The 12435-nt window shown below is 46.5% G+C and overlaps 1 protein-coding gene across 1 annotated transcript in view; it reads right to left on the bottom strand.

Annotated features, from left to right (window-relative positions):
- The window catches only part of LOC106567602 (alpha-tectorin), a 72627-nt gene that overhangs the window by 13130 nt on the left and 47062 nt on the right, over positions 1-12435 (bottom strand). Inside the window, exons 16-24 of the mRNA XM_082959733.1 lie at positions 9081-9691; positions 7339-7909; positions 6620-7079; positions 6409-6559; positions 5404-5721; positions 5037-5253; positions 3874-4073; positions 569-949; positions 96-257 (exon numbers count right to left, since the gene is read on the bottom strand). Coding sequence (XP_082815859.1) covers positions 96-257; positions 569-949; positions 3874-4073; positions 5037-5253; positions 5404-5721; positions 6409-6559; positions 6620-7079; positions 7339-7909; positions 9081-9691 — 3071 coding nt within the window. The remainder of the gene's footprint in view (positions 1-95; positions 258-568; positions 950-3873; positions 4074-5036; positions 5254-5403; positions 5722-6408; positions 6560-6619; positions 7080-7338; positions 7910-9080; positions 9692-12435) is intronic.

Genomic DNA, 12435 nt, shown 5'->3' with positions numbered 1-12435 from the left:
CAAATAAACCCCAAATATGCTTTACAATAACCATGTAATGTTCTACATAATGCTTACATAATGTTCTCCAACCATAAGGGAAAACAACAACAAACCTTGTTTTGCAACCGCTGGCCCATAGCGATGCTGAGCGTGTTGAAGCGGTTGTAGCGCACCTGGATGTCCTGCGGCGTGTCGATGACCAGGAAGCCCTCCGATGTGGAGATGCGCATCATCAGGCCCGTGACAAAAGGCAACGACACAGGAGTGCCGTTCACCTGGTTGGAGGGAGGACAGCATGCACTCGTGGTCAGACTTTTTAAGTACACACACACACACACACACACAAATAATTGTACGATATATATGTAACTATACACATGACTCACCATCCAACCTCAAACTAATAAAAACACCCACATTTCACATGTATTCTCTCCAAAATAAACAGATGATAGCGATGCAAAAATAAATGCACCTGTTGACACCCCAAATCATCTTCCTGCTGCCATACACTCATCCATCCATCCAACCATCTAACCACCCTTTAATTCATCCATTAAATCTACCCTCAATCCCTCCCCATCACCTTCACAGTGCTCCCGGAGATCAGGATATTCTCCTCGTTAATATAGAGGTACACATGGGAGATGGTGGTGAGGTTGGGCCTGCTCCACTTGTCGAAGTTTGCGATGAGCTGAAAGGAGAGGTCAGGTAGCTTGTGGCAGTTGGTGGACAGCACGAAGGAGCAGGAGGCAGGCAGGCGGAGGGACGCCCCGTCAAAGGTCCTGAAGACACCGCCACCGGACGCCACGCAGTGCTGCGAGCGCTGGGCGAAGCAGCCGCGCACGCCATGGCGCAGGGCGCACTCCTCCTCGGCCTTGCAGCGGCGCGGGTCACACTGGATGAGATTACGGCTGATGCACTGGCAGCGCTTGGTGCAATCACTGTTCCAGAACAGCTGTTTGGGCTGGAGGAGGGATAGCAAGCGGGAGGGGAAAGGAAACAAACTTAATGAACTCATTTTAGAATATAAAAAAAAAATGCATTTCCTTGCTCACAAAATAGATTTAAATCCCGATGGGATTTTACCTGTGTAAATCAGTGCAAAAAAAAACTTTGCCCGCGCTACTGACGGCTCTATTGCTCTTCTAAGACACACCTACTCATTCAAGGATTTTTCTTTATTTTTTATATTTTCTACATTGTAGAATGTATATATATATGAGGAAAGAAAAAAGGAGGAAAAATATATATATATACTGCTCAAAAAAATAAAGGGAACACTTAAACAACACATCCTAGATCTGAATTGAAATAAATAATCTTATTAAATACTTTTTTCTTTACATAGTTGAATGTGCTGACAACAAAAATAATCAATGGAAATCCAATTTATCAACCCACGGAGGTCTGGATTTGGAGTCACACTCAAAATTAAAGTGAAAAACAACACTACAGGCTGATCCAACTTTGATGTAATGTCCTTAAAACAAGTCAAAATGAGGCTCAGTAGTGTGTGTGGCCTCCACGTGCCTGTATGACCTCCCTACAACGCCTGGGCATGCTCCTGATGAGGTGGCGGATGGTCTCCTGAGGGATCTCCTCCCAGACCTGGACTAAAGCATTCGCCAACTCCTGGACAGTCTGTGGTGCAACGTGGCGTTGGTGGATGGAGCGAGACATGATGTCCCAGATGTGCTCAATTGGATTCAGGTCTGGGGAACGGGCGGGCCGGTCCATAGCATCAATGCCTTCCTCTTGCAGGAACTGCTGACACACTCCAGCCACATGAGGTCTAGCATTGTCTTGCATTAGGAGGAACCCAGGGCCAACTGCACCAGCATATGGTCTCACAAGGGGTCTGAGGATCTCATCTCGGTACCTAATGGCAGTCAGGCTACCTCTGGCGAGCACATGGAGGGCTGTGTGGCCCCCCAAAGAAATGCCACCCCACACCATGACTGACCCACCGCCAAACCGGTCATGCTGGAGGATGTTGCAGGCAGCAGAACGTTCTCCACGGCGTCTCCAGACTCTGTCACGTCTGTCACGTGCTCAGTGTGAACCTGCTTTCATCTGTGAAGAGCACAGGGCGCCAGTGGCGAATTTGCCAATCCTGGTGTTCTCTGGCAAATGCCAAACGTCCTGCACGGTGTTGGGCCGTAAGCACAACCCCCACCTGTGGACGTCGGGCCCTCATGGAGTCTGTTTCTGACCGTTTGAGCAGACACATGCACATTTGTGGCCTGCTGGAGGTCATTTTGCAGGGCTCTGGCAGTGCTTCTTCTGCTCCTCCTTGCACAAAGGCAGAGGTAGCGGTCCTGCTGCTGGGTTGTTGCTCTCCTACGGCCTCCTCCACGTCTCCTGATGTACTGGCCTGTCTCCTGGTAGCGCCTCCATGCTCTGGACACTACGCTGACAGACACAGCAAACCTTCTTGCCACAGCTCGCATTGATGTGCCATCCTGGATGAGCTGCACTACCTGAGCCACTTGTGTGGGTTGTAGACTCCGTCTCATGCTACCACTAGAGTGAAAGCACCGCCAGCATTCAAAAGTGACCAAAACATCAGCCAGGAAGCATAGGAACTGAGAAGTGGTCTGTGGTCCCCACCTGCAGAACCACTCCTTTTTTGGGGGTGGTGTGATTGACTTGGAGTTACATTGCTGGGTTCTTGTGTAAGTGTTCCCTTTATTTTTTTGAGCAGTGTATATATATATATATATATATATATATATATATATATATATATATAATTATTTTTTCCTTCAGATTTTTCAGGGAGTGCTATAGCACCCTCAGCACCCGTACTTGCTGCGGCTATGTTTCCTGGGAGGTTTAATTAACACTCTGAGAATGGAAATTATAGGTTATTTGGAGGTTTTTGAATAACTTCCTTAAAACTTACACTGAATGTTTCAATAATACTTTTAACAACACTGCTAGCTTATTTTGGGTAAACTCTTTTTTACTCCAAGCACAGATAGGAGACATGGAAATTAATTTCCTTACACATTAATCATGCAAACACATGAATTCAGTGAGATTCAACTCTATAATCTTAAATTCTCTATCCATTGAATTTGTCCACTGTGCCACCAGGATGGAGCTAGCATGCCATGTTTTTTTACGAATACAAAGCAGACCCCATTTCAAAGGAACAAGCTCTTATTAAGATCAGGTGTTATCAATTAGTGGACCCCTGAACACTTAACAAGATAGAGGATAGAGAGAGTTTTGTTTATGCTGAGAACGGAATGTATATGTTTTAATAACGTTCTTATAACGTTCTCTGAACGTTACTAAAGTTCTTGTGATTTTTATGGAAAGTTTACTTAACATTTTTGGGAACAATTTGAGAACATGACTTTAAATAGAACCATGTGGAAACCTGTAGGAAACATTATGCTGAAGTACTGAAATTCCCACAGAATAAGGTTTTGTTAACGTTCTTGGAAGAATTTGAGAACATTCCCAATGTCAAACTATTCCCCATGTCAAAATGTGACCATGTTTGAACTTTTAAGAAACGTTCTGTTAAAGTAATGAAAGTTTTTTTGTCAAGTTCCTTAAATGTGCTGAGAACGTTTCAAAGCCATTGGCACCATCACACCAACTCCTTGAATGGCCTACTCTATTAAGTTTACACTTGTGTCTAAAAAACATGATTTTCCTCAAACATATTATTTTTACCGTTAAGTGTGTGAACATTACTGTATTTATACGCAGGGTTTTGTTTTTCAACAGAAAAAGTTAAAAAATAGCTGGAGTGCGTCTTTAAGTACTTTCTGTGTACTTTCACAAGCCATATTCGAAATCTTAAGCTAACTAGCTTGTCACGTGTATATGAATGTCTGTGGAGAGAGACCACTGTCTATGTGACTGACTCACCTCATAGTACTTTCCATCGTTGTAGCAGCCACAGTTCTGGGGCTGAATGCAATCCTTGCCATTGAGGACGTATCCCTGGTCACACTGGCAGCCCTCCACACAGTCTTGGGTGCACTCCCTCTGACCGCGGGCTGGGGCGCACTGCGGTTGGCATACTGACATGCAGCTAGAGTAGTGGCTGTTGGCTGGGCACGTCAACGCTGGGGAAGGAGAAAAAATAAACATGTCTTTATATAGATAACGAAAATGTGGGTTTGCGTCCAAAATGGCACCCTATTCCTTATGTAGTGCGCTAGCATTATAGAGGGAATATGATGCCTTTGATTGAGACACAGGCATGACGATTACATGATTCATTTACCTGGCATTGGTTCTCTGGACAGATTACAGTTTGGGTGCAATGTGGATGATAGATGCAGAATAGATAAGAACAAGAATTAAAATATCAGTTGGTTATTCATTTGACACCGTACTGTATGTCATTGTGCAGGACGGTAACATAAAGCTGCTGCTTTGTGATTCATCTCTCCTTTACTCATATGACTGAGAACTCCATGTAACCTTGGTGAAAGTATCAGTTGTTACTGTTGGGCACTAACTTCTAAACTCCTGAGGGTATGGACATCTACTGAGTGAGAAAGGGGAGTGCAGAAAGTTTACATTTTGTAAGAACATGCTATTGTTAAATCTCATGTATCCTATGGAGAGGAGGAGGGCAATGGTTCTGGTTTCAGTCAACAGATAAGGTAAGACAGGAGTTTGGGAGGGGTGAGGAATTTTGTCCGAGGTCAGGTCAGATGAGTTCAGGTCAGATGACGTGAGAGAGAACAGGCACCACTAAAGTCCTGTCTAGCAAACAGAGATGTATTGGCTGTCCAGATGTGCAAGGAGCAGACTCAGCATAGGAGGAAGGTATAAATATATGTGCTTGTGTAAACATGTTTTGTCTTTGCAGCTGTTCGACCCAGTGGGTGAATAAACTTGGTTTGAGCTTTGACCAGTTGTCCGTTAGTTTTTCACTCTGTTTGTCAGAACCTAACATTATCTAATAGGCTATTACTACTGAGGGGTAGTCCCATGTAAGATAAGCCTCCGCCTGGGCTGGAGAGAATTAAACTCAACTCAATCTACTTTATTCATGTCTCAATTATTATTGTGCTCACCACAGGGTGTGTCACTCCTCCAGTCTAACACACGCACCCCCTGGGTCTGGCATGTGCTGGTGTAGATCTGCAGCCAGTTGCAAGTGGTCCCCGAGGCACCCTGGTCCAGGCATGTGTCCTGCAGGCAGCTCTGGTAGAAGAACGCCGGCGCCACCTTGCTGTGGCAGTGCACAAACACACCGCTGCGGTCCACGATCAACCCGCACAGACGCACTGCCTCGGGCTCCACAAACAAGTACAGCCCATCGCCCAGGTGGAATCGGATTCCCATGTAACCCCTGCCATCAACATTGATGCCTCCTCCCTCACCATCTTGGGCCACGCCTTCCACGTAGGCGTCCGTGACGAGTAAAGGGGCATCGATGGCACCAAGGCCTCTCTCGACCAGCCCACAACGTGGGCACGAGTCGCCGCAGCCCACCTGGCAGAATGTGTCTTGCTCAGCCCAGGCCATTCCCCAGTTGCTGGTGGTGAGTGCGGGTGGAGAAGAAAGTGGCATGCCCTGGCACAAGCCGCAGGTGGTGTTGAGGAGGCGTCGAGGCAGCGTGAGCAGGAGCAGGGTGTTCCAGTCGAAGGCAACCTTCAGGCCAAAGTCCGTCTCTACCACCAGCTGCATGCCGAAAGTGAAGATGTGGACCTTCCCCGGCCCCAGCTTCAAAGGCAGGTACAGACGTTCCTTATTCACCTGGGAGAGAGCATGGGAGAGTGAGTCATGGCTGTTTGTGTGTGTGTGTGTGTGTGTGTGTGTGGGGGGGGGGGGGGGGGGGGGTGATATATCTAGCAAGTCTGAGTGTATAGGATTGAGTGTGTGTATTGTGGTTTTCCTCAGATCTTTGGGTTGGTTTGTGAACCTTTTCCAAATGTCGCTCAGGTCAGCCGTTCCCCTGAGCCCAATCCAGCCCGATAAAAGATGCCGATGGAAATAAGATCCGCCCTGAGCCAGTCAAAGAGGAATTCACTCTTTGCTCCGCTATTCTATCGGCTTGATTAACAAATAACTCTCCCTCACACGTCTGTGTGAGATTCACAACACATCAGTCACACTGGAAGGATGAATATGCATTGAAATGAAAAGTGTCAAGACTTAGTAAGAACACATTTCTCCTGTCTTTTTTTCAGTTGGATTCTCTGAAAAGCATTGGTAAGATTCTTGGCCTGTTACTTACCTCATGTGTTTCTTCCTAATAAAGTCTAACAAGACTGAGTGGAACCGAGCCAAGTCAAACCAAATTTTACTGAGCTGGCCTAGTTACGCATCCACCATAGTTTCTGGAATCGTGGTAAAAAAGGACAATGGGAAATGAAAATATCTGAGCCAGAACAGTTTAATTCAGGACGGAAAGGTAATGTGATAAGTGTATAATACACTCACCGTGATGGTGTGTTTGTAGCTCCGAGACACCTCAATCTCATAGCCGTAGACTTCCAAGATGAACCCCCTCACCCAGATGGCCTGCCCCGTGTCCCTCTCCTCGTTCCGGGCTGACAGCTTGAAGCGAGGGAGGTCGGCGCTGGTGCTCGTCCTGGGTCGGGTGGTGGTGCTCTGGTCCATATCCTCCTCTCCCGCCACTCCGCCATTGCACCTCGTTGTAGCCAGGATCAAGGTACAGCTACTCTGCAGCTCGAAGGGCACACCTCCGAATGGCAGGAAGTGGCTGTAACCAGCAGCAACGCACAGCGCTTCAGTGCGCGGCTGGCAGAAGTAGAGGCCCTCAAGGCCCTCCTGGCAGTACTCACCCTCCCGGCAGGGTGCCAGCATGCAGTAGACGCTGTTGTCCGAGCCGTTGCAGTAGCAGCGCTCCTGGCACTCCCGGTCATTCCAGAAGATCTGGTTGCTGGCCAACTGCCGGCCCCCAGAGCTGATGCAGCCGCAGTCACTGCGCACCACGCACTGGCCGTTGCGGAGTGCAAAGCCCTCCCTGCACTGGCAGCCCTCCTGACAGGGCAGTGGGCACAGCTTGGCGGGCTCATCTAGGCCGGCGCAGGTCAGCGGGCAAGCGCTGGTGCACTCGTCGAAGTAACTGTTCTCCGGACAGGGCAAGGCTGCGGGAAGGAGAGAGAGGGGTGGGCGGAGAGAGATGAGAGTGGGGTAAAAGACAAATAGAGATAGAGGGACCGTAACAGAAAGAAAAAGAGAGTGAGAGAAAAGGATAGAGACATAGAGAGAGGTCGGGACAGAGACAGAAACAAGAGAAAGGGCTATTCAGAATTAGCAGAGCCAAGGTTTGGTTAATAAACGAAAAATACACAATCAGTCCATCACTCAACATCACTCCAAGGTGGTGGCGAGGGACTAACTCACGGCAATTGGTAGCACTCCTCCAGGCAGCAAGGCCCACCTGGGCATCCTGACAGGCCGAGGCATATGCCTGCAGCGAAGAGCAGAGCACTGAGCGGTTTCCCTCCCGCACGCACATGTTGTACAGGCAGTTCCGGAAGAACGGCGAGGGGTTGACGGCACCGTGGCACGCCAGGAAGGAGCTGTTCCCCGGGTCATTGATGTTGCCACACATCCACGGGCTCTGGTAGAGCCGCAGGTCCGTGCACATGCGGTACAGGTCGTCGCAATCACCATTGCACGTCAGGTCGTCGGCGATAGCCCGCCAGCTGTCAGTGAAGAGTTCGAGGGATTCGGCCAGCCGGCCGTTAGGCAGACGGAGATCGTCGCTGGCGTTTCCGTTGAAGAGACCGCACAGGCCGCAGGTGGCGTTGTAAAAGAGGGTAGAGAGAGAGATGTTGAGGAGGCCCTGACGGGTGTAGCGGACTAGGACCAATCCGCTGGATTCCACCACGGTAGCGTTGCCAGGGGTGCGGTAGATCATAAGGGTCTCCAGTGGGTGGACATAAGGCAGTAGTACCAGCTCACCATTCAGCTGGGATTTAGACACATCATAACATTATGTCATAGAGAGGTAGTAGCAGCAACATTCAGTCACTGTAATGTACTGTAGAGCAGTGATATATCTGTTACGTAGTTACACATTTTCAATCAGTAAAGCTGGTCTGAATGGATCTTTTCATTCATCTAGTAAACTCATAATTCACATCGCTTCCTATCTCACTCATCAGCATAGCAGGTATTTATATGGCAGGGGTTATAATGATACCTTGTCAGCATGGCAGGTATTTATAGTGTAGTGTCTTAATGTTAGCTCATCAGCATAGCGTCACGTCTCTTCCTCCTTTTCTATTAGCAAGCGTGTGGAATGTCACTTCAGCCTATGAGCATGGTACACTAAGGCAATTCCACCACAGTTGCTGATTAAACTACTCACTCGTGCAATAATCAATGTCTTTCTTTCAACCAATGGGCATGAATCTAGGGGAGTATTTATATGTCGACTCAAACCTTGTCGTCCAATGACCTATCTCCCCACCACCACCAGCATAATAACCTTAAGACCCGTCATTGGAACTCCTTTCCCCCAGCATAGGGAAACCTGTCATCAGCATCTTGCTCCGAGGAGCATTCCTTGGAGACAAAGCCTACACCAAACTATTCAATAAAATTCCTTACTATATTATCTCTGTTGTCATTCAGTTAAGCCTGTACTCAATTGAACTACATATTCCAGCTAAATTACTTTGAGAAAGGTATTCATCTCATGATGACAGCCTTTCAGGGCCAGTTTCCCAGACTCATATTTAGCCTACTCCTGGTGTAAGTTAATGCTAAATGAAGTTTCTCCACTGAAAGTGATTCTTAGTCTAGAAGTAAAGTTGCCCTGGGTGCAGTGGAGGCTGCTGAGGGGAGGACTGCTCATAATAATGGCTGTAATGGAGCGAATGGAATGGCATACAAAAAAATGGAAACCATGTGTTTGATACTATTCCACTTGTAGCCCAATATCGATGCTCAGAGAATCTTTACAAATACTTTTGTATGTTTACTTGTCTGAAGACTCATGCATTTTCTCTCAATCAGACTGAGGTAGCACCAAAATAGCCTAGCCCCATACTGTATATTTGGAATGACAATGAACAAACACAGAGAAAAGTTGGCTAAAGCACAAACAGACTCGAGCACTAGGCTATATTACTGACCTTCACTGTGTCAAAGTCCGATCCACCCATTTGGGCCTCCAGGTTGGCCACCCTGACCACCACGGGCCGCATCCAGTACGGACCCTTGTTTACCAGCCGCCGGCCCATCTTTACTTCCACAGCAGACACGTTGGCCGGCGTTGGCCCACACGACCTCAGCAGGTAGTAGGAGCTGTCGTCCGGGAAGGGCATGGAAGTCCCGTCGAAAGAGGCCGTCACAACATTCTGGTCCAGAGAACACAACCCCTCCCTGCGCGGGTAACAGCCCAACAGGCCGAACTCTGTCACACACACCTCGCCTTCTCTACATGAATCGTTGAAGCAGGAGACTTCGCCGTTGGGCCGACAGACGCAGCGCAGGGAGCACTCTCCACCCTCGCCGGCAGGGCCCGCCCAGAAAGTGTCGTTGAGAGGGTAGTAGAGGCCTTCACGCTCGCAGCCGCAGTCCTGGTGCCGGACGCAACGGTTGCCACTCAGCACGTATCCCGGATCGCACTGGCAGCCCTCTGTGCAAGGGTGGGTGCAGTACAGGTGGGAGGTGAGGTCCGAGCATGAGGCGGCGCAGGCACTGGTGCACACCTGGTAGTGGCTGGACTCAGGGCATTTCAGGGCTGGCAGCCAATCAAAGGAGAAAGAGGATGTTACTGTATTTAACAAATCATATTAACCTAAGATTGTTATGCTGTTATGTGCTACATGATTACTACTGTAAGTTACATTATGATATTAACCACATCTAAGGGACAGATTGACATTTACTGGGGGGAGGGGTGGTCAAAAATAGGGGAGGGTTGTCAAACTGCTGCAACTGACAGTTGAACTTGAGGTGAGGAAGACCGTTTCAGGCCTACCAGAGTTACTAATATCTAACAATATAGTGCTTATCTTTATACAAAATATAAGACTACCCTCCTTCTGTACGTCTACATCTGTGTTGTAGACGCAGTAACCATTTGACATGAAGTGTCGTAGCATGGAACCTGCATATCTCTATCTCTCTGGGGTTAGGCCGAAGATTCTCTTCCGAAGCCTATTGGCCTTGTAATGTCCTGATACATTTAGTGCTCAAATCTCTGACAGCTGAACCTTGAGGTGGACAATTATTGTTTTAGGAAAGTACCCTACAACCCCTCCAAAAAATAGACTATAAAGTGTTGCATATGCTACACATCAGAACACAAGGAATAGTGTTTTCGTAATTTGTTATAGGTTGTTTTTAAAGACACGTAAATGTGTCTCATTTGGCCAACATCCCTTGTTTATTGATGGTGCTGGCTGCGCCAGGTTGAATTTGAATGCATATGGATGTCCATTACATTTCTCAAATGTTGGGTATATTAAAATCTTCCCTGTCATCTTGTCCGGTGCCAAATTTTCCTAAAGGAAACTCTGAAATGGCATTTATGAAATGTTTTTATGAAGATTTTAGAATATTCGCATAAAAATCTGTCGCCATTTGGATGGAAACCTAGCTATAGACACGCTAAAGACTGGCAAGTTTGCTAGTCCAGTGTCACTTTGATTATGCCTGCACATCATGGTTCACCAGCAGTTGTAAGAATTGTACTTAAAATCACCCCTCATTCTCATCTGAAGCTTGAGCATTTATTAATCTCTATATCTATGTAATTATATATTAATTATGTAAAAAATAGATCCCCTAATCAAAAGATTGGACACACCTACCCATTCAAGGGTTTTTCTTTATTTGTACTATTTTCTACATTATAGAATAATAGTGAAGACATTAAAACTATGAAATAACACATATGGAATCATGTAGTAACCAAAAAAGTGTTAAACAAATAGAAATATATTTTATATTTGAGATTCTTCAAAGTAGCCACCCTTTTCCTTGATGACAGCTTTGCACACTCTTGACATTCTCTCAACCAGCTTCATGAGGTAGTCACCTGGAGTGCATTTCAATTAACAGGTGTGCCTTGTTAAAAGTGAATATGTGGAATTTCTTCCCTTCTTAATGCGTTTGAGCCAATCAGTTGTGTTGTGACAAGGTAGGGGTGGTATACAGAAGATAGCCCTATTTGGTAAAAGACCAAGTCCAAATTATGGCAAGAACAGCTCAAATAAGTAAAGAGAAACGACAGTCCATCATTACTTTAAGACATGAAGGTCAGTCAATACAGAACATTTCAAGAACTTTGAAAGTTTCTTCAAGTGCAGTCGCAAAAACCATCAAGCGCTATGATGAAACTGGCTCTCATGAGGACTGCCACAGAAAAGTCCCAGAGTTACCTCTGCTGCAGAGGATAAGATCATTAGAGTTACCAGCCTCAGATATCGGCAATTCACTGCACCTCAGATAACAGCCCAAATAAATGCTTCACAGAGTTCACGTAACAGACACATCTCAACATCAACTGTTCAGAGGAGACTGTGTGAATCAGGCTTTCATGGTCGAATTGCTGCAAAGAAACCACTACTAAAGGACTCCAATAATAAGAAGAGACTTGCTTGGGGCAAGAAACAAGAGCAATGGACATTAAACAGGTGGAAAACTGTCCTTTGGTCTGATGAGTCCAAATCTTTTGGGTTCCAATCGCCGTGTCTTAGGTGAACAGAAGAGTAGGTGAACAGAACAGAAGAGTAGGTGAACAGAAGATCTCTGCATGTGTGGTTCCCACTGTGAAGCATAGAGTAGGAGGTGCTTTGCTGGTGACAGTGTCAGTGATTTATTTAGAATTCAAGGCACGCTTAACCAACATGGCTACCACAGCATTTTGCAGTGATACGCCATCCCATCTGGTTTGCGCTTAGTGGGACTATAATTTTTTTTTCAACAGGACAATGACCCAACACACCTCCAGGCTGTGTAAGGGCTATTTGACCAAGAAGGAGAGTGATGGAGTGCTGCATCAGATGACCTGGCCTCCACAATCACCTGACCTCAACCCAATTGAGATGGTTTGGGATGAGTTAGACCGCAGAGTGAAGAAAAAGCAGCCAACAAGTGCTCAGCATATGTGGGAACTCCTTCAAGACTGTTGGAAAAGCATTCCAGGTGACTACCTCATGAAGCTGCTCGAGAGAATGCCAAGAGTGTGCAAAGCTGTTTAACACTTTTTTGGTTACCACATGATTCCATATGTGTTATTTCACTATTTCACTCTTCACTATTATTCTACAATGTAGAAAATAGTCAAAATAAAGAAAACTCTTGAATGAGTAGGTGTGTCCAAAAACTTCTGACTGGTACTGTACGCATTTCTTTTACTGACAAATAAAATCAATCAATCAATCCAAACTGTGCAGCGGCCAATTGATGAATGGAAAGAGGTATCTGTTACAAAACACCAAAAAGTTTAATGACATTCAGAGATTGTCAAGCCAAGCC

This window comes from Salmo salar, chromosome 13 (assembly GCF_965601325.2).
Source record: "Salmo salar chromosome 13, fSalSal1, whole genome shotgun sequence".
NCBI lineage: Eukaryota > Metazoa > Chordata > Actinopteri > Salmoniformes > Salmonidae > Salmo > Salmo salar.
The sequence above is the reverse complement of the archived record's forward strand: the minus strand, read 5'-3'. Positions and strand labels throughout refer to the sequence as shown.